A 22,544-nucleotide genomic window follows, 5' to 3' on the forward strand; every position below is an offset into this window, starting at 1 on the left:
GAAAATAAACACTTCATTAGACTTAATGATTTAAGTCATCTCTATAGAGAATATATGAATATCTGAAGGCAAACATAGTGTTTTTTTCTTTCCTAATATTTAACATCATTCAAACAGAATTTTAGTAATTAAGTAATATTTTTGAATTTCGGGCTGTCTAGCCGTTTGAGATGTTTTGCTTCCTCCTATAGGGCTTTAAGGTTAAAAACTTATTATAATTTAAATGAGTCACAAAAGTTTTGTGGTCCGCACCGTGATATCAACAAACCAGATTGAGTAGCGTGAGTGATCTTGCTCTGTGTCTCCTGTCTCTTGAGCAGAAATATCAAACTGGTTTGGAATGGGGGGCTGGGTAGCTCAGTGTTAAAATACGCTTGCTACCACCCCTGGAGTTCGCTAGTTCGAATCCCAGGGCGTGCTGAGTGACTCCAGCCAGGTCTCCTAAGCAACCAAATTGGCCCGGTTGCTAGGGAGGGTAGAGTCACACGGGGTAACCTCCTCGTGGTCGTGATTAGTGGTTCTCGCTCTCAATGGGACGCTTGGTAAGTTGCGTGTGGATCACGGAGAGTAGCATGAGCCTCCACATGCGGAGTCTCCGCAGTGTCATGCACAACGAGCCATGTGATAAGATGCATGGATTGACGGTCTCAGAAGCGGAGGCAACTGAGACTTGTCCTCCGTCACCTGGATTGAGGTGAGCAACCACGCCACCATGAGGACCTACTAATTAGTGGGAATTGGGCATTCCAAATTGGGAGAAAAAAATAAATAAATTAAATATTATTTGTCATGCCATTCTATCCCTGTGCAATATTTTCCAAGTTTTTAAAGCCTAAAAGGAAATCATATATCCCTATTTTAATATATGATGCCAAGTTAAGTTCGAAATAATTGATGACGGACCGTCAAATTACTAAATTATTGAACACATTTAATGTGATGAACCGGTATTTACTTTGCTAGGACACCTGTGTGAATTTAAGGGGAACTGACTTCATAACCCTAACCTAACTCTCACCCTAATCCACTAAAAATTACCTTCACACCAGTTGGTTAAAAGTCAGCAAAACAGTTAAGAAAAGTTTGTTCTGAGAAAAACACCATTTGTTTGAAGATGCCACCTGGTTTGATATTTTGTTAACAATGCAATGACATTTTTACATTTTTAAGTGTAAAAATGCTTGGCATCTCCGAACAATCATCAACTGCTGTCTAAAACATCTAGCAGCAACATATCAATGTCATCATCACCCAATCAGATGGTCACATGTGGGTCACGTGACGGCCATGTTTACTATTTAAATGCTGTTAATGGATCGTTACTATGGAAGTTCCAGACCACAGGCAAGGTTTTCTCTTCTCCATTTGTGTTTAATGGCACTCCATGGGATTTTAGAGCACTAGTTGCTGTGTGCTCTACAGATGGGACAGTGTGGAATTACAGGTGGCACAAATGTTTTTTTAGCACTAATGTTTATGCTTGTTTTGTGCAAACAAAACAGGAATTTCAGATCACAGAGTTCAAACATCTTCCTTTAATTTTCTCTACATATTTCATAACATTTGCGTCACTTTTTCCATAATGGATATTTCTAAAGTAGAACAAAAAGTGCAATTATCAACAAACCATTTTTGTTTCATGTCACATACAACACTGTTTATGCTACACTATTGCACATGACCAATGTAAAAACAAAGTGACGCGACTGCTGTTAAGGAGATCTCCAAAGGAATACAGTCCATTTCATTTCACCTCTATACATACATACATACCTACATACATTACATACACACAACATTACATTATATAGTGGGGTCAGTGGCTCTGCTGAGAGATCAAGGCTTCCATTTAGTAATGTCCATCATTTAGCAGACACTTTTTATCCAGAGTGACTTACAGTTCACCTTCATGTACAGCTTCGCCTACAGCGACAGTCCGCTTGAAGCAACCTGGGGTTAGCTGCCTTGTTCAAGGACATAGAGATGATGTCCGTTAATAGTCCATTCACTCATTGGAAATGCTCCCTTTTTTCTAAAGGACCCTCTCATTGGCTAGACCTCTTGTTCTGACTCCCCTTGGGATGTTTCATTTGAAACAGTGATCTCCCATCACTTAGCCATGTTGCAGGTTTTGCTAAGTAGCGGTAAAAGAGATGCTAGCACACGTAACACCAGTATAGCATTGTTTATGTTACAGCAAGCAAGCAGTTTGTCATCCTAGGCAACCAAATCTAAGGAGACAGGTGGCTATAGACACTGCAAGAAGTAGATTTTTCATCAATTGACAACACGGCTCAAGGGCATATATACTATGCTGTAATGAAAATGTCGTTAAGGAAAAATTCAGAGTTAGTTAATTACGAGTAAACAGTGCTGACATATCATATTAATGATGATTTTTAGCAATAGTTAAAGGACAGTACTCACAGTTGTCACGGACACAGTGAAGATCTTTGTACTTTGCCAAGATATCAAATATAATAAGAAAAAAAGACCATATCTGTCCATCATCAAGGACTAGTGGTGCCAACACATTTGAGTGAATACATGAGAAACCGTACCAGTAAAAATACAAAACTGTTTCTCTGTTTTACATGCTTGTTGGAGTGAGAGAAATTTGTTTAGGATTCACCATCTGTTATTATTAGCCCTTGAATTACTTCCCAGAATTGTCACAAAGCAACAACATTGTGTCTTGTCTTATTTAAAATGTGTTACAGTGTATTGAATTTTGAACAACTCTAGGATCAACAGTTTGTCATGCGTTGTGTATATACACTGAATAAGATCATTTAACTGTGACGACTGTTAAGGTTAGAAGGGCAGTTCTCCTTGACAAAGATTTTAGGTGTTTGATTAGCTGCGACTGAAAATGATTAAATATACTGTTGATGTAGATTATTGCAAAAATCGTTTGTACTGATTGAGAACCAGAAGAAACAAGTGTTGGCTTCTGGAGAAGGTAATACATTTCATCATTGGTTATCTAATCCATCATCGGACAGAATTCTAAATAGAATTCTAAATTCTTAATAGTACAGTTCTATAGGCACAATGTTTTGTCATTATGGCAATACATTTTTAATTCTTAAATACCAATTATTAGAAAATGCCTGGTTGCTTGTAACTTGTAGAATGTTCAGGGCAAAAGTAAAATAGGGACGTGTAAAGTTGTTGCTGTTCAGAGCCAGAGGTGAGTTGGGGTGCAGTGTTGTCTAACTGATGTGGATGAAGGGGATGATACTTATTTGCCTTTAACGCTGGGTCAAAAGTTTGGATCACTTGATGATCTGTGGGCAGTCGCTCCAGGCTTTGGCCTTACGCTTGGCTAGGGCGAGCCAGGCAGGCTCAGTGGAAACCTGGGTAGTGTCACCAGGAGGGAAGCGCTTTGTCACATCCTTCGTTGCTGGCGGAGAGGGTGCAGAGTCTGTTATTTCAACTGTCAAAATAAACAAAATCAACATGGTTGTGATTCACCAAATTGCTGTTTAAAGCATTTGTCATTGTTAGTCACTAGAGTTATTTATTACGTATAGCATTTATTGAGAGCATGTTCTTTTCTATATTTTAGGGGGGTTGAATGTCTTTGTTGTAAAAGCATCAGAACATGAATGGGAAGACCCTTAAAGGGTCATGAAACCCCTTGTTTATGCACAGTTGAGTTCTCATAGCAGATTCAAAAAAATGCCAGGGAGAGTGTGATTGGTCAGCAGTGGAGTGGAGGGGAGAAGGGGGAGAGAACACAACTGTCAGATCCAGTCACTCAGCTTTATTTCATAGCAGTTAACAGCAACAAAAATTCTCACAACTAACAAAATGCACAAATAAATTATACACTTTTTTTTGTAAAGCTTCAACAAGTTTTTTAAGCTCACAATTCATTACACAGAAACACATTGGTCATTTTATATCTGTAATTTAATGTGCACATAAATGCCAATCCATGGTACTCTGTATTGAAGATATGTGAATGCTTTTAAAATTTTAAATAACTTTTTAGAAGCCATGCGGTCTTGAACACTCCCGGCCTGGGATCAACTTACTCACTTACAGTAAGTGCTTAAGACTTAAAAAGTGCTCGTCTTATGAGAATGCCACATGATGAATAATTAATGATAGGGATCTCCCGATACCATTTTTTTAAGAACGAGTACGAGTACCGATACTTCATTTTTGGAACTCGTCGATACCGAGTCCGATACCTGTATTTTTGTTTTATTTTTTCTGAACTTCATATCAACTGTTTATTTTCATTTTATCATTAAAATGGTGTTTAAATAATGAATGAATTCATTAAAACTTTAATCAAATGAAAATATAAAAATTATTTTTAAACATAATGTATTATTTTTTATCACATTAAATGCTTATAAACAAAATCTCACAGCACAATCCAAAACACAGGATTTGAGTTATAATTTGTCAAATAAAGTGCTGTATAACAGAGCACCACAGATGTGAGATATTGCTTAAATATATTACAATTAATATTGATTTCTTATTATCAGTAGTAGTAGTAATAAAGTGAATATTACATAACTTTACAGTAGTGATATACTTCTGTCATACTTTTTTCATTTAAATTGAGCTTTTATTTTGACAGAGCTTTTATTTTGAAGTGTTTCTGTGTGATGACTGTAGCTTTTCAATCTGGAAAAGCAGGTCGCTACATGACTCAAAGTGATTATTAAACCGCAAAAGGCTGCAATTTAATTAAATAAGTATTATGTACTCTGTATATGCCTCATGCTACAATATGAATTTGCACTCTGTTCACTGTCATCTGCTACAAACAGAGCGCGCCATGCTCATAATGGTGTTTTCCCTGTATGAGTCAAGGAGGAGCTTTAAAAAGGTATGTGCAGCCGGTCAGCACAACACTGTCTCCACACATTCACAAGCACTCACAATTGAAGCGTGCCACACATGCAAACTATATATTTATTTCATTAAATCACAGCATTTGTGGTTAATCTCACTAGGACATAATGTGATTTTAATTTGTGTGCTGAATGTTTACGTAATGACATTCATATGTCAGATGGTATCGGTTATTGGTCACATCCTGTGACATTGAAAATAGAGCCAAAAATTCCTAAATCAACCACTTTCTGCTAAAATTTTAATTAATGAATGCTACCATTGTCTTCTATCATGTGCAACACACATACCTGTTAACATCTCAGAAAATGTAGGTTAGTGTTTCATGACCCTTACGTCAATGTTTTAACAACCCCAGTAGACGGCTGCATAAGGGAAACACAATCAAATAGATTTTCACCTGTGACTGAGCTGGGCAAGGTAATGGCTTTCTTCAAGTTCTCACGTCGTTCAAAGCGGGCCAGGAGTGTGTCTGGTCTCTTAATCTCATCTGCTGTTTGAGGCTTGGGGGGAATTGAACTTCCAATGCCTTTATCTTCTGTAGGACTGTCCATTCCAACCTTTCAGAGACAAACAACACCTATGTTTTTCCCAATTGCTACTAAAACATAAGGGTTATTTTAACTCTAGCTTAATTTAACCACATTGAGTACAGCACCAACTGTGTAGCTAGTTGCTATTGTAGCTTGTGTGGCCGTATTTATAATATTTTACATACGCTTTCTCTGTCTCTAGCCTGTTTCTCAGCCAGCTTAGCCTCTCTCTGGCTCTTCCTCTCCTCCCGGTTCTGCAGCTGTTCCCTGAATCCTTTCTGTTTCTGTAGTGCCAGAGTGATCCACAGTGGTCCTGCCTCTTTCTCGTGTGTCCGTGAGCTGTCCAGGGAGTGTCTGGTCTGCAGAGAGGGTTTTTCTGTGAAGTAGAAAGAAATTTAAAAATCTGGGCAAGAAGGGCTAGAATCAGTTTTAGAGCCATCTGTCTCCTAATCTTTTCTAGTACTCTTTACCAGGATAGTATTAATCTCAATAATGCAAAGATCCTGTGGGTATAGGTCTACAGTGCTTGAGTATCTCAGACCTCTTTTAAGGAGTTCTGTTCTGCGATCTGTTTTTTCTCTCCATGGGATGCTGATGGATGGAAAAAATGACTTCTTCTCTTTTTGCTCATCCTCTCCTTTTCTCTGGGATGGTACAGATGCTGAAGTTTCTTCCTTACAGTCACTGCTCTGCTCAGTAGCTACCTGTTCTAGTTCCCCTGTTTCCTTGTCCCCTGAAGTCCTTCTGCCAGGTTTCAGGAGAGGAGAGTGTGGAGGTGTGGCACCTTCAGATGGTTTGGGGGAGGTAGATGGTTTTTGGCAAAGTGGAGGCTTGGGGACAAAGTTGTCACCTTCAGTGTGTGCTGAAGAGAGAGAACTTCTGACAAACTTGATTCGCGATTCTTTACTAGGTGCTGCAGGGGGTTGGTGTCCAGCAGTCTCTTGCTGGGGAGAAGATGGGCTTGACTTTTCAGAGGATGTAGAAATGTCAGAGTTTTGGTCAATGGAGGTAAGGGGCACTGGGACCCCTTCAAAGCTGTCACCTGCACTGTACCTTTTCTTCCTCTTCTCTGCAGACTGTTCATTATGAAAGCAAAGAGAATAGTTGGTTCTTCTCAGCTTGATTCCAAAAGGTGAGGGTCTCTCATTACCACTCAGATCCTTCTGATCCCCTTCATTCTTTGTGTCTGAGTCTTCTGATTCTGTGTAACTTGGGGACCCAGTCTCAGATCTCTGTGATTTGGGGGATCCATGTGGCGGATTAGGAACAAGAAAGGAAGGGAGGTCTTTGGCAAACTTGCATTCTTCAGCACTATCTGCAATACGGACAACCTTACTTCCCCTGCTCTTGGTACCTATAGAGGGCAACTCTACCTTTTGGACAGAATGAGTTTCTAGAGGTGCCAATTCTGTTTTCTCACCCTCTCTTTCTTCCTGACTGAAAATCTCTGAGTTCCTGTTAGAATCAGCAAATTTCTTTCTTGCTGGGGTAATGGAAAACTTAGCACTGACTGACAAGGTTTTTCTGAGGTTAGTGTGAGAGAATGGCACTGTATGTATATCCTCACTTATTGGTCTGCTCTTGGATTGCTTGCGACTCTGATCTGGATACACATCGTATTTTCCATCTTCAGCACCTTTAAAAATTTTAGATCGGATACTTGCCCATTCCGCTAGTACTTCAGCATTGGATTGGTCTGCAGATACGGAAGACTCAAATAAGGATTTGGTTTTTCCAGATTTAAGTTCTGTGGATGTTTTGCTCTTGGTTGGTGGAGTGCCCATAGCTTTTTTGTCTTCAGAAAGACCAAGAAGGGACATGCATGCTGTATCCTTGATCTGATCAAGATTGACTGCAGTTCCACAAAGCTGGGCTCCTGTCACAAGAATAGCAGTATGAGGGACATAAAGAGATGAAGACAGAGTAGGTGAATCAGCACATCCTGGTGAAAGGCCTTTAGCTCCCTCCCTGGTTTCAGCTGTTGTTTCAATCTGTTGGCCAGTTGCTGGAGTAACAGGGGTGAGGTTGACCTTTTGAAAGAGTATCTGCTTCTCACCTGAGGACACCTTGAAAGTGAAGGGTCTCTGTCTCTCCTCCATCTCTCTCCATCGCAGTTCCTCTGCCTTTCTTATCCATTCTAGGTCAGTGGCTCTAGCCTGCTCCTCAGCTGCTTTCTCTTCTTGCTGTTGCCTCTTTCTATCCTCCTTCCACTTTTTTTCTTCTTGTCTTTTTCTCTCAGCCTCCTCCTCTTGATGGCGAATTTCTTCCTCACAAAGCCAATGCTCTTCCTCATTCTGTCGTTTCCCCTTTAACTCCTGAATCTTACATTTTTCTGCCTCTTCCTTTCTCCTTGTCTCCTCCTGCTCCCTTTTTCTTTCCTCTTCCAGAAGAAAATGCTCTGCCTCAAATTCTCTCCGTCTTCTCTCCTCTTCTGCTCTTCTTTCCTCCTCCTGTTGCTTCTTTCTCTCCTCCTCCTGTCTTAATCTCAGCTCTTCCTCTTCTTTCCTCCTCTGTTCCTCTTCCCTTGCTCTTCTCTCCTCTTCCTCTCGTTGCTTCCTCTCCTCTTCCTCCTTTTGCCTTTGTTCTTCTTCCTGTCTGCGCCGTTTCTCTTCTTCTAGCCTTTGCTCCTCAAATCTCCTCCATTGTTCTTCCCTCTTTCTCTCTTCTTGTTCCATTCTTTGAAGCTCAAGCCGTGCTTGCTCCTCCTCATGAAGTTGCTTTCTAATGGATTTCTCAGTGGGCTCATAATCTTCTTTGATCCTATGCATAATGTTGTAGTCCTCGTTTGACAAATCAAATACTTCATGTTTTTGTGTTTCTGTTTCCTCTTGCATTTCAGAGAGATCCAATTTGTGAAAATCCTGAAATATAATAAGAGTTGTTTTCTTTAACATATCTTCAAATGTCAAAGATATCCAAATAAACACTGTTCCCTGTGTGAAGATCACCTTGCCATTTACCTGTGTGAACCTTCTGTGTTTGCGAGACACCCTCTGGTTCTTCGGCTTGACAGACAGTTTGTGTTTGGCAGCAGTGTTGTCCAAGCGTGGGACAGACTGAGGAACAGCATCTAGATTGATGGACTCAATTGTACCAGGTGGAGGTGGGCGCTTAGTGCGTGGGGATTTGACTGGAGTTCTGTGCTGGACCAAATCATGGCTAACAGCCTAATTATAAAGCAAAAACACACAAAATGAAGTCAATGGGAAAGCAAGCTTTGATAAAGGTTATAAGTCTATGGAATCGGTGTATTGATAGTCTAACAGTATATTATAATTTCTGCAAGTGAGGAAAACTTATACTACCACATTATTCTGTAAAACAGAACATTCAACTTAAACTGACTGATTTTCCACAGATGACTGTTCAAAAAATCACATAGATGGTCTAAGCTTGTATTTAAACTGAAACTGACATAAGACATTGTGACTATATGTGAAGAATTAGGGATGCGCGATATGTTGGCCGATGATATATTATTGGCTGATAACGGGGGAAAATCTAAATATTATTACCGCGCAGATAGTGGAATTACCGCAGATATTTTCACTGATAATTTGTTACGATTTATTTGCTTGCAGCTAAGAATATCTGACTGCCTGCAGCTTCTTTCCTTCAGGTAGGCACTCGGGCAGCCTTAAGCAGCAGTGCATATGCGCACACACAGTGTGTCTGACAGTGAGACCCAGGCTGTGATTATTTCAACATCTCTGCACCTTGTTACATACTGTAGTTTTGGGACTGGTTTTAATCAGGATCATCAGCCATAAGTAAATACATGCCTTTTCCCATATTCTGTTTGTTTAATGAAGCAATAAATGAAAACGCTACAAAAAAAATTATGTATGTATTTGGGGGCAATATTTTTCGCCTATTACTTCATGAAACATAAACAGGATATGAAAAATAGCGTATCGTTACTTACAGCAAAGATCGCGATTAAAAATCACAATTAAAACAAGACCAAACAACTATGAAACATGGCGCATAGATCTTGAATTAATCTTCACGGAGTGAGGTGAGATGGCTAAAGACACTAGTTCGTGAATATAAACTAATGTGCTTGTATTTTACAAGTTGAGACATTTTTAACGTTATGACTCATGACTATTTGATCTGTATTATGTTTTTACCTATTCCCGTTATGATTATTCTAATCACATTTCATAAGTTAAACAGTGGAACTGTCACAGAAGAGCACTATAATAAGCGTCTGTAAATGAGATGCAGGTGTGCAAAATGTGTGCACATACACTACCGGTCAAAAGTTTTGAAACACTTACTCATTCTTTAAAAACTATCAAAACTATGGAATAACATAAATGGAACTATGGGAATTATGTTGTGACTAAACAAAATCCAAAATAAATCAAAATTGTGTTATATTTTAGCATCTTCAAAGTAGTCACCCTTCGCCTAGAATTTGCAGAAATGTACTCTTGACATTTTCTCAACCAACTTCTTGAGGTATCACCCTGGGATGCTTTTTAAACAATAATGAAGGAGTTCCCATCTATGTTGGGCACTTATTGGCTGCTTTTCTTTATTATTTGGTCCAAGTCATCAATTTCAAAAATGTTATTTTTTAAATTAAATTTGAGTTTTATAATGAAATAAATTAATATGGTGGCACAATTATATGTTTGTCTACAAATCTAATTTCAAACATTTAAGCATACACCTTCAGATCAAAAGAGTTTTAAGATCATGAGAAACATTTCAGTCAAGTGTTTCAAAACTTTTGACCGGTAGTGAACATCACACACACAAACCACCGTTGCACACACAGTCTGGCTGTTGGCATAAATATTACACCACTTATACAGAGATTAGGGTTTGAGATTGTGCGTTGTTGTTTAATGTTCGTTACATGATGTTTATCGCCTTATTTTGGTATAATACATTAAATCTGTTAGAAGTTCTTTATTTTCTCTCTGTTAGGGCTTGGGTGCTATTGGGGGAGAGATTCATCAAGATTACCCATATAAATGGCACCATACAATTTATGTAAGTGTATTCATTTATATATTTTTATCATTTATTATTTAAGCATGTCATTTATTTCACATTCAGATCAGCATACATCTGTATTATAGGCACATTTCTGGTTCTAGTTACACTCGCCAAACCTTAAATAGCAGCAGTTAAGAGTTGGTCAGATTATCAAATCCAGATTCCAAGCTTTTAAATGATACCTATTTTTATACCAGTAGCTTTTAGTCAATTAGCTAGCAGTTCCAGGTTAAAAGATCATAAATAAATAAATGATCATCAAATTCCATATTGGTGCATCCAATGAAGTATAGTTAATATTTTGGGGATTAATTTACCTTTTCCATGGCTTCAGCTTGCTGTGGCTCACTCTCCACCTGAGCAAGAACCTTCAGTGGACTTTGTGGTACCTCTTCCTCTTCTGAGCTACCTTCATCTCCCTCACTCTTCCTAAGTGAAGTGGGTCTCTGACCAAACTTGATATTATGTCCAATTTGCCTCTATCAACAAAAGCATAGAAACAAAAGTAAACCATGTTTTTGGCCTTACTGTTATTCGAATAAGGCAAAACCTTTATTAGCCCACACATAAAGATACCGACCTTAAACGTTGCTTTATTGTTTTATCATATTCATAAATTATTTTTACTCGGGCATTATTGGTAATCAGTCTTACGCTAATGTCATATTATTATAATGTGTTTGTACACAGTCTCACCTGAATGTTCTTGACTTTGTCTGAAACGTTCTCCTGGGACATTGTCTGCCCTGGATACGCCTTCTCTGAGTCCTCAGGTATAAATACACTCTCGTGTGAAAAAGCTCGAGACCCTAGGGTGTTCTGCTCCCTGTGAACACAGGTATAAGTATGCTCTTTCTGTTACTGTTTTTAATACACAATCCATCAATTAAACAACTCTATGCTCCACCTTTTACTATTGACACAATGTATGATTGATTTTGGGAGCTTTGTCCCCTTATTTCAAGAGAACACATAATCCCATAAATATTAAATCCAGTGGTCAGAAAGTTTCAGGATACTTAACCATGAAGGATAAATATACATGTTACAAATTGCTCATGCTACTTAAAAAAAGTAATACTATTTTGCTAAGCCTCATATTTACTTGCAACAGACCAGTAAACTGCAAATAAAAAAAGATTTTTTTTTTACCTTAGACACTGATCATTCTCTTCAATAACCGAGACCACCCCATTGCAAACATCATTTATGGAATGGCTAGGTTTAAGTTCAGATCCCTCAAACCGTTCTGCTTCCCTCCTTTTCTTCTTCCCAAATAGACGTCGGAATGGCTGGAATTTGCCCTGCCGTCGCCGCTCTGGTAAAAAGTGGGGTCAAGAGGGGGGAAAGAAAGGTGATAAATAGTTATTAAGTAGTCAAAGAAGCTAGTGCTAAACTTATTATGATTATATTTAAATACGTATGTTTTACTGTATGTACAAAAATTCCTGTGGATATTTTTGCAGGAATTTGAATGTGTATTTCAATGCAAATGTAAATGAAAGACAGATGATCAAAACAGATAAGAGGCTATGGAATTAAGTTATATCAGGTGAAAGCCCTTGTCTCGACTAACACCTGTGGTGACCAGATGACCACAAGACCCTAAGAAGCACAATTTTAAATAGGCAGAACAAAGAGAAAGCCAAGAGACAATTACAAGCCAAATGCTAGATAAACACTTTTATATAAAAGCAATCATGTGTAATATAAAGTAGAGACTGCATGGCAACTAATCCGTTTCAGTTTGAGAATAGTCACAGAGGCTTTACACAATAAACTGTATTATAAATAAGTTTGAATTGTCAAACATTCTATTTATATAGCGACTTTTCAAAAGCTCAAGGTCACTTTACAATCAATGTACAATACATTTACAACCATCAAATTACAAACAACAGATTACAACACAACAAACAATATGTGCAAGTATTCGATATAGTATAATAGTTTCTGCATCGTACAAAATATTCATGAGTATCATGACAACCAATTAAAACCCAATGTCTAAAAAGTTTTTAATTCTAAGAAAACAACCCAAAACCATGTACAAAATATATATCAACATACCGATTAAAATTTGCAGCTGCAAAGTTTATCCGACATGACTGAATCACATGGTGAGATGGTTCCCATGTAACAGCATTAAAGAATGATAAGACAAGGGACCTTTGGTTTGTATTGTGTGCCGTGGTGAGGCTGCATTTCCTGAGGCCAGAAAGTTATTATGAATCATAAACACCATTGAGATAAGAGTAACTGGAAAAAGCATGGCTTATGGATGACTGTACAGTACTCATTAAATATACAGCAAATAATTCCAATAAGGTGAGTACCATAACTAAGGGTATGGTTCAAGGCGGTAACTTTCTTTTTGATAATCGGCTACCATAATTCATTTTTCAATTCATTAATCTTCTCTGATATATTGTATACGTGAATTGGGGGATACTGTTTAGTTTACCTCACAATATTGTATCGATATGCTAATGCCAGGAATAGATATTTTAATTACATTTTTAAAGTAATTTTCTTTGAGGAAAAAAGAGATTGACCACTACTGAGGAAAAAATGTACTGCAGCATTATGTCAATGAATAATCAGTTATATTTGTTCAACCTAAATCCAAACTCAGAATGAGCTAAAAGAATGTCATGCTTGTTTTGTAAGGAATGTTCTTGCAGATCCTTCGTACAGCTTGTTTTCATGTGATATTCCCTCATCATTTTTTATTACCATTACTGTCATGTCAGTGCTCTGCATTACTTATTGCTCTACAATAAAGAAACGCAGGAATATCAGCCCTTGCTGTGCAAAGCTCCAAAGTCCAATGAAGATGAATTAGAAATGAGTAAAAAAAAACAATATATCAGTATTGAATCACAATATTATCATATTGCAACCCTGATATCGATATAAATTCGTATCACCAGGTCCTTGATGATTCCCACCTTTAATGTGAATATGCGAATTTCTGTCTGTTTCCATGACAGTATGCAAGTCTTTTCTTGGTATTTCAGAAGGTAAAAAAGTGATTACTTCACTAACCCAGAGCAAAACATCCCCAGACTGTATTTTCTGTGTCTAACAATGTGTTTGTGTGTATACCCAAAGCTCATGAATTTGTGTGAATGTCTTTCTCTCTGTGGTAGCTCCTGGTGAAATGGCTGGGGTGAGAGGGTCACTCTACACCATAGAGTGGATAAATTTAGTGAGAGATCAACATGGATCTGTTACAGGCTAAAAGTGGAAAGTAGTGTTGAGTTACACAGCAAGTGTGATGCTTCTCGAAACACAATGGCAGAATGACAAAGAAAGTAGACATGGTACCTGCTATTGGTGTCTGTTTATGTCGATGTACTGTTGTTTATTCTTTAAGTTATTTTTAGAGCTATATTTAATGCGTTGATTCAGTGAGATTATTTAAAAAATAATGCAGTAAAAAATTATGCAGTTAATTGTGTCCCTGGACCGTAATAGGGAATATTCCTACCATCGAATCAATTTAAGCTTAAAGTACCACCTGTTTTCAGCAGGGGGTAGTAAGCGAAACTCCAGCTGTGTAGAACTTATTCACAGCAGTGCCATCTTTTGATGGGAATGGCAACGAGGCTGTATGAGACAGACGTACATGGGTTGAACAGTTGTTTAACGTGTTTTTGGATCGTTCTGAGGACGAAACAATGAAAAAATATCTTTCCAAGAAATTTCAGCAGACTAAAAAACTCCAGACAACAAGTTGTGGAAAATTAGATTTGATCTAGGAGCTTTTTGCTAGCTTTATAAAGTGCATGTCATTGAAGAGACAATAAGTCTAAACCTCACAGGCTCATTTTCATTCCCGTCAAAAATCTAATATGGCGCTACAAATGCAAGGATCTCGAGATGTGTTTCTCTAAGTTTTAAACTATGTTTAACTTGACACAGCGACCTAAAAAAGGTTTATGACGTGACGCTACCAAAGTGAGATGCTCCAAAAGCATCCATTTGACGCTTGTGTATAATGAAGTGTAATTTGAAAAGCATGTAATATACATTTAATCTGGGACAAATTGACAAATTTAATTGCAAAACCCATTGCTGTGCATCCTAGGCCAATGATAGGCTTATGTTCAATTATATAATTGCCTTCAAAAGCCACTTTTTGTATTGTCTAATCAATGGATTACTTTAATATATTTTATAATTATATTTATAATTATTTAAATATAATTATTTAATCATATATTTAATTATTGTTATTTGGGGGTCTTTTTCAGCAAATATTTATATATGCGATTATTGCGATTAATTAATAATTCATGTAAAATTCTAATCGATTGACAGCCCTAGTTTTCTGCTTTGTGAGCTGGTATGACATTCACTGTGAAATAACATTCACAACACATTTTGCTTCCATAATTTGACAGATTTCCATGTGAATCAAGTTATTCTATGAAAAAAATGTAGGGCGGGACTTTATCTTATCCACTGGGGATTGATTCAGTCATGGAAAGTGCGACGTTATTTTGTGATTGATAGGCCCGCCTATTCTTTGATATATAAAAATACAGTCAAAAAAATTTACATACAGGTGGAATGATTTGATTGAGTATATAACTCAAACATTAGCACAAAATGGAAACAGGATATTGGGGGACTTGTGGCAAGCATTTCTTGAGGGGTAGTTTATTTTTACTTCTGTTTTTTTGTTGCTCTTTGGTTCAAAGTATTGAACTTTGTTCTAGTTCTTGATTAAAAATGTAAGGAACTGTGTAACACTAAAGGGAATGGGCAGGACTTGCCCAGATAAGGGGTAAACAGAAGATAATTTGCTCAGAAAAATGTGGGGAAATACACTCACTGAGCACTTTATTAGGAACACTATGGTCCTTATAAAGTGCCGACATGGTCTTCTGCTGTTGTAGCTCATCCATCTCAAGGTTCAACGTGTTTATCCAAGTTACTGTAGCCTTTCTGTCAGCTCGAACCAGTCTGGCCATTCTCTGTTGATCTCTCTCATCAACAAGGCGTTTCCATCTGCAGAACTGCTGCTCAATGGATGTTTTTTGTTTTTGGCACCATTCTGAGTAAACTCTAGAGACTGTTGTGTGTGAAAATCCCAGGAGTTCAGCAGTTACAGAAATACTCAAACCAGCCCATCTGGTACCAACTATTATGCCACTTTTGAAATCACAGAGATCTAATTTTTTCCCCATTCTGATGGTTGTTGTGAACATTAACTGAAGCTCCTGAATAATATCTGAATGATTTAATGCATTGCACTACTGCCACACGACTGACTGATTAGATAATCACATTAATAATTAGGTGTACAGTTGTTCCTAATAAAGTGCTAAGTGAGTGTATTTCAATAATATATAAATATATATATATATATATATATATATATATATATACACTATATTGCCAAAAGTATTCGCTCACCCATCCAAATAATTGAATTCAGGTGTTCCAATCACTTCCATGGCCACAGGTGTATAAAATGAAGCACCTAGGCATGCAGACTGCTTCTACAAACATTTGTGAAAGAATGGGGCGCTCTCAGGAGCTCAGTGAATTCCAGCGTGGTACTGTGATAGGATGCCACCTGTGCAACAAGTCCAGTCGTGAAATTTCCTCGCTACTAAATATTCCACAGTCAACTGTCAGTGGTATTAGAACAAAGTGGAAGCGATTGGGAATGACAGCAACTCAGCCACGAAGTGGTAGGCCACGTAAAATGACAGAGCGGGGTCAGCGGATGCTGAGGCGCATAGTGCGCAGAGGTCGCCAACTTTCTGCAGAGTCAATCGCTACAGACCTCCAAAGTTCATGTGGCCTTCAGATTAGCTCAAGAACAGTGCGTAGAGAGCTTCATGGAATGGGTTTCCATGGCCGAGCAGCTGCATCCAAGCCATATATCACCAAGTCCAATGAAAAGCGTCGGATGCAGTGGTGTAAAGCACGCCGCCACTGGACTCTAGAGCAGTGGAGACGCGTTCTCTGGAGTGACTAATCACGCTTCTCCATCTGGCAATCTGATGGACGAATCTGGGTTGCCAGGAGAACGGTACTTGTCTGACTGCATTGTGCCAACTGTGAAGTTTGGTGGAGGGGGGATTATGGTGTGGGGTTGTTTTTCAGGAGCTGGGCTTGGCCCCTTAGTTCCAGTGAAAGGAACTCTGAATGCTTCAGCATACCAAGAGATTTTGGACAATTCCATGCTCCCAACTTTGTGGGAACAGTTTGGGGATGGCCCCTTCCTGTTCCAACATGACTGCGCACCAGTGCACAAAGCAAGGTCCATAAAGACATGGATGAGCGAGTTTGGTGTGGAAGAACTTGACTGGCCTGCACAGAGTCCTGACCTCAACCCGATAGAGCACCTTTGGGATGAATTAGAGCGAAGACTGCGAGCCAGGCCTTCTCGTCCAACATCAGTGTCTGACCTCACAAATGCGCTTCTGGAAGAATGGTCAAAAATTCCAGTAAACACACTCCTAAACCTTGTGGAAAGCCTTCCCAGAAGAGTTGAAGCTGTTATAGCTGCAAAGGGTGGGCCGACATCATATTAAACCCTATGGATTAAGAATGGGATGTCACTTAAGTTCATATGCGTCTAAAGGCAGATGAGCGAATACTTTTGGCAATATAGTGTATATTGGCTATTTGCTAACATAAAGTGCCATCAGCGGAAAAGTAACTATATTTTGACAAAAGATTACGAAGAAAAACTATTTTGGTGTGCGAATAACAAACAATGGATCTATCACAATAAGCCAAGAAACTTGCATTTGGAAACTAAATAGGGTCAATTTTGATTTGATTTCATAGTTCACCGATTTTTCGATTTCTCTCCCACATTTACATACCGTATGTTCGCACCTTTACTTCAAGAAAGATGTTTTGTCTCGTCATGTCCCCTTCAAAGCTTTGTCCAAGTCGCATTCTATCCCCAGCTGCTGCTACCCCATTTCACTGGCTCACAATACAGTGCTGCAGGCATCCTCAATCACTAAGGCATATGATGTGAGTGGATACCACTCAGCTAGAGATACAGCACTGAGTAGTCCTCAATGTGTCTCCCTTGTACTCCTCCATACTACAACCACTATACAAAAACATGCCCTTCCCATTCCTATCAGTGTCAGTGCTGCTAAATCAATTCACTCAGAACCGACTGTGCTTCTCAGTCATAAGTCATACACGAGCTATAACACACACCTGTCCAGTTTAACATAATAATACTCAACCCTACACGTCACACTCAAACCTGCCAATACAGTTATTTTATACAATATTGACTTACAAGGGCAAAACGCAGTAACTACATGTTAGAATTGCCTTATGAAATCGGGTCTCTTAGAACATGATTTGTCCTGTGCAGTGTTGGGTAAGTTAATTAAAAATAGTAATCTACAAAAAATTACTAATTATTTATCTAAAATTGTAATCACATTACTTTTTAAGTTACTTTCTAAAACACTTTTCCGCTCAACAAATTCAAATTAATGTCTAAATTTCATTCTTATTCATTGTTACACACAAGTCATACACAGCATTAGGGATGTCATAAAATATCGATATATAGATTATTGATCAGCATGTTATTTTATCAATACATTATTAAGGCATCAATATATTAACATCAACCGACATTTAAATTAGAAGCCTAATTTTTGTGCTTAGCCTTACGTAATAGCTTTGGGAGACCACAAGGGGGCGATTATAACATTTACTGAAGTGGCTCGCGGCATGGACAAGGCACAGATACGAGCTGATGGCAGTCCAAAGTTACAAAGGTTTTTGTACTTCTTCAAGAATTAATGAAATGACATTGAGGAGTGTGCAGCTTAGAGTATGAAACTGGTGTAACCGTGCAAACTGAACGATTAGAAATGCAGAGGTTTATTATGCAGTTTCCCACTAAGGTATATGAAAGATTCATATGAACAATATATCATCCAGTGATGACTAGACTAAATAATGCATGTCCTTTGATAATGATTTGGGTCTAATTTAATGGAAAACTATGCGAGTTGAGCTCCTTGGCCCTGTAAAATTTTTATGTACCTTCATAAAGTGGAGTTACTGGTGCCCCCTAGGGTAAGATGGTGCCCCCCTAGGGAGTTGGTGCCCTATGCAGACTGCGTAATATGCGTATAGGGAGTGGCCGTACAGCCTGCCACTCACACTTTACCACAGTTGTGTTGATGAATATGTTTGAAAAGACAAAGACTACTGTGCAGCGAGCAACCCTATTTATATATGAAAAAAATCACGATATATATCGATAATCACCTGGAAAATCTTCGTATTATCTATGCGTGAAAACGGCATCTATCCCAAGCCTACTCAGCACCTCACAATTCTCCTTCACAATGACTCATTACGGGGCCATAATTAATGTATTCTACATAAATACTATATTACAAATATGCATAACCCTATACTGTACTAAAGAGTAATTTAATTAATTGAAAGTCAGTAACTGTAATCTGGTTACAAGAATTGAAAGTGTAATAAATTACACTACTTTTTTTACTAAAAAAGTAATTCAATTACAATAACTAATGACTTTGTAATTGGATTACACCCAACACCTGTCCTGTGACAGACGGGTCTGGCTCAACTATGCTCAGATTATAAGAACACTGAGTGAGAATATTTTATAAACCTGTATAGTTGGCTGTATAGTTAAAAAAAAAAATCCGTTTTTCTCAGTTTCATTCTTGGCGTAGTTACTGCGTTTTGGCTATATATGGCAGAATACTCCTCGATAGTACATTCGTATTTATCAACATAATTCTACTGCACACCTGAACCTATCAGCCCACTCCTAATCAAAATCTCAGCATCAGTGCATGATTCATTGCAACATATATCATAAATAACAATGTAATTGTCACTTATGTCTTTATGCCAGCTTTCTGTTTGTTTGCCTAACATTAGCTACATGGCCATAAAAACATCTAGAAACAAGTGCTGCTCAAACTATAATAAAGCACACCACATGCACAGTCACTCTTATTGAGAAAGAATTACATTACTCACAGGCAGAAATGTAATGGTTAAACATGGTTATAAAAATTTTAGGGGTCAAGGTTCAATTTGGAAAGTTGTGTGTAATCCCTTGGCAGCAACAGTAACATAGTGATAAAGTCATATTTAAACACACATGCATGCACATTGCACACAGCACAACATTTTTGAAGTTTTTATGAACTCAAACTCATCCACACCACACAGTTCTTAAAGAGACGATGCTGACAATGTATCAGAAGGACAAAAAATAGCTTGATGCAATTAGTTGATCCATTGATGCAGTGCACTGTCCCTTTAAGAGCAAGCCCTCGGAAAGTTCCTCACTCTGTTTTTGTGTTTACCTGGGCCTTCAGATACTGTTACCTCTACCCGTGCGTCAAGCTTAGCCTCCTTACAATCCGTCGCCATGGTAACAATGTCTGCGGGGGTAAATGTGAACACAGAGGTATTTTCCTCATTGATGTATTTGTGTGTGCAAGTCTGAAAAGAAAATGGAAGGAGGAGATGGAAATATGAATAAGATATAAAGGCTTTCAGAGATCATAAGACACTTGTATTTCTTTTTCTTTCATTCCTTCTTGAGCCTCAACACTTTTCATGAAACTGGTTTTGTTTTTCAATATTTCTCTCCAACAATTTTTCTTCCTCTACTCCTTGCCATCTTTTGGTTCCAAATAGCAGGACCTTCCCTCTTTCTTTCTAAGTGCGTGTATGCACATTTATGCAAGTTGAATGCAAGTTTCATGTCATAGTAATGTGTGTGAGTGTATGCATAACAGTGTATAATTGCAGTGCATTGTTTCTGTGAAGAGCATCACAGTTATTTTGTGCACTCTTCCTTTCACAGCCTGTAGAGTACAACTGCATCAGATATATGGGTAACACTTTACAATAAGATTCCATTTGTTAACATTATTTAACAAAATAAGTTAACATGAACTAACAATGAACAATACTTTTAGCATTTATTAATCTTAGTTAATGTTAACTTCAGCATATACAGTACTTAATACAGTTTTAATATCAAAAGTTGTATTAGTTAACATTAGTTAATGCACTATGAACTAACTGAACTAACAATGAACAATTATATTTTTCTAACAATGAACAATTGTATTTTATTAACTAACATTAACAAAGATGACTAAATTATGTAATAAATATATAGTTCATTGTTAGTTCATGTTACCTAATGCATTAACTAATGTTAACGAATGGAATCTCGTAAAGTGTTACCGATATATGCCTGGTCAGCAGTCTGTTCATAACTGAAATTAATGGCTACTTTGAAAGTACTTTTTCTACCAGTAGCATCTTGTGTAAATGGCATCCCCACACAAGTTATGCTGGAAAAAACAAAAATGGCAAACTTTTTGATAACAGCTTAAGACAGAATCTGATCAAATTTCCTATGGATAATGCACACAATATAATTCCTATTATAGGTAGCACACAAGGTTTTGAAGCACAGCCTGTGTTTCTCCCGAATATTCAGAACACCATTATCAAAAATTCCAAATGCCATTTTTGTTGTTGATTTACAAAACAAATTGCCTCAAAACCTACATCCATTTTGGCAGACAAAAACCATTTGTCAAAGCAGCATTGTGATAGCAGATGGGTTAAACAGAGGAAACTGTAAATGATTAGAGTCTTACGTCATCCTTCTGTGTCTGTTGTTTTTCTTTTTATGAGAAGACAATGTCCTGTAATGATTCACAGGGTCATCCTGAAAGTCTTACTGTCAGAACAGACTCAGCTGTGAGAAAAAAGCTTTGTGTGTGTGTCTGTTTGGGATTCTGGTCCAGATGTGGTTGTGCACCTGTGACAAAACTGTTACTGCATTTATGTGTATTTGTCATATTTTGGGACACATGTAAGTTAAATAAATTGCTTGTGTTGTGCATATTTAAGAATCTCCAGATGACATGATGACAGCGCAAGTAACAGCCACATGCACACTTTTTGACAAATTAATTTCTTTAACTTTTCCATTACATTCCAGTCATACTGGAAAAGGATTTTTAAAAATCATTAAAGGAATATTCCGGGTTCAATACAATTTAGGGGTAACACTTTACATAAGGTTCCATTTGTTAACATTAGTTAACAACATTAGTTAACATGAACTAACAATTAACAATACTTATTAAGCATTTATAAATCTTAGTTAAGGTTAATTTGAACATATACTAATACATTTTTAAAATCAAAAGTTGTATTTGTTAACTAGTTAATGCACCATGAACTAACAATAAACAATTGTATTTTTATTAACTAACATTAACAAAGATTAATAAATGCTGTAAAAAATGTATTGTTAATTGTTTGTTCACTATACATAATACATTAACTAAGTTATGCTCAATCGACAGCATTTGTGGCTAAATATTGATTACCACAAAAGTTCATTTCGACTCCCCCCTCCTTTTCTTTAAAAAAAAGCAAAAATCTCAAGCAGGTATAGCTGCAGGCCGGAGAACACTAAGTCAGGTCAGAATCTCCAGAAGAGAGAGGGGTTACTACAAACAAGGGTGGGGTTACTCCAAAAGGGGGTTGCGCCAACTCCAAAAGGGTTAAGGTTAGGGAAACGGTTAGGTTAGGGGCTCCCTATATCTTTAATGGCAATTTAGAGCTCACGCCACTTTTTGGAGCTATGCCTGCAGCTATATCCTTCTCAAAAATCTGGGTTCCAGTGAGGCACTTACAATGGAAGTCAGTGGTGCCAATTCATAAGCATTAAAGGTGCAGTATGTAACAATTTTCATGTAATATTTGCCTTTTTTTTGCCAATGTGTGAACGGCTTGTAACGCAACTTAAAAAATTAGCCCTTCCTGGACTTCCTAGGTTGCCTATTAAAGCCTGTAGACTGATTTTCATGTGAAGGGTCGGTTTTGCCAGGAAAATCCAAAGGATGTGACGTTTATGCGCGCTCCCTTGAGCCTTGCCTCAGACAGTAGCTTCTCTTCCGTTATTCAACAGCGTCAACAGACAGTCTGCGACACTATGTAACGTTATCTTTGAGATGGAATCCAGCAAACGTCTGGCTCCCAGCAAAACACCGACTCCTAAACAAACTCAGAGTAAGC

At 37.9% G+C, this 22,544-nt stretch overlaps 1 protein-coding gene across 2 annotated transcripts in view; it reads right to left on the reverse strand.

Moving 5' to 3' along the window:
• Positions 1-1,521: 1,521 nt before the first annotated feature.
• The window catches only part of LOC127410237 (capping protein inhibiting regulator of actin dynamics-like), a 36,619-nt gene continuing 15,596 nt past the window's right edge, over positions 1,522-22,544 (reverse strand). The window contains exons 1-9 of one of the 2 annotated variants that reach the window (XM_051645395.1): positions 19,796-21,317; positions 11,580-11,745; positions 11,124-11,253; positions 10,745-10,906; positions 8,375-8,581; positions 5,956-8,275; positions 5,600-5,790; positions 5,282-5,441; positions 1,522-3,439 (exon numbers count right to left, since the gene is read on the reverse strand). In XM_051645395.1, the coding sequence (XP_051501355.1) occupies positions 3,279-3,439; positions 5,282-5,441; positions 5,600-5,790; positions 5,956-8,275; positions 8,375-8,581; positions 10,745-10,906; positions 11,124-11,253; positions 11,580-11,745; positions 19,796-19,862 (3,564 nt within the window). In that variant the 5' untranslated portion in view covers positions 19,863-21,317 and the 3' untranslated portion in view covers positions 1,522-3,278. Of the gene's footprint in view, positions 3,440-5,281; positions 5,442-5,599; positions 5,791-5,955; positions 8,276-8,374; positions 8,582-10,744; positions 10,907-11,123; positions 11,254-11,579; positions 11,746-19,795; positions 21,318-22,544 lie in introns of those variants that run through there. The other variant, XM_051645394.1, reaches the window with a different exon arrangement.

The sequence above is a fragment of the Myxocyprinus asiaticus genome, chromosome 19, assembly GCF_019703515.2.
Source record: "Myxocyprinus asiaticus isolate MX2 ecotype Aquarium Trade chromosome 19, UBuf_Myxa_2, whole genome shotgun sequence".
NCBI lineage: Eukaryota > Metazoa > Chordata > Actinopteri > Cypriniformes > Catostomidae > Myxocyprinus > Myxocyprinus asiaticus.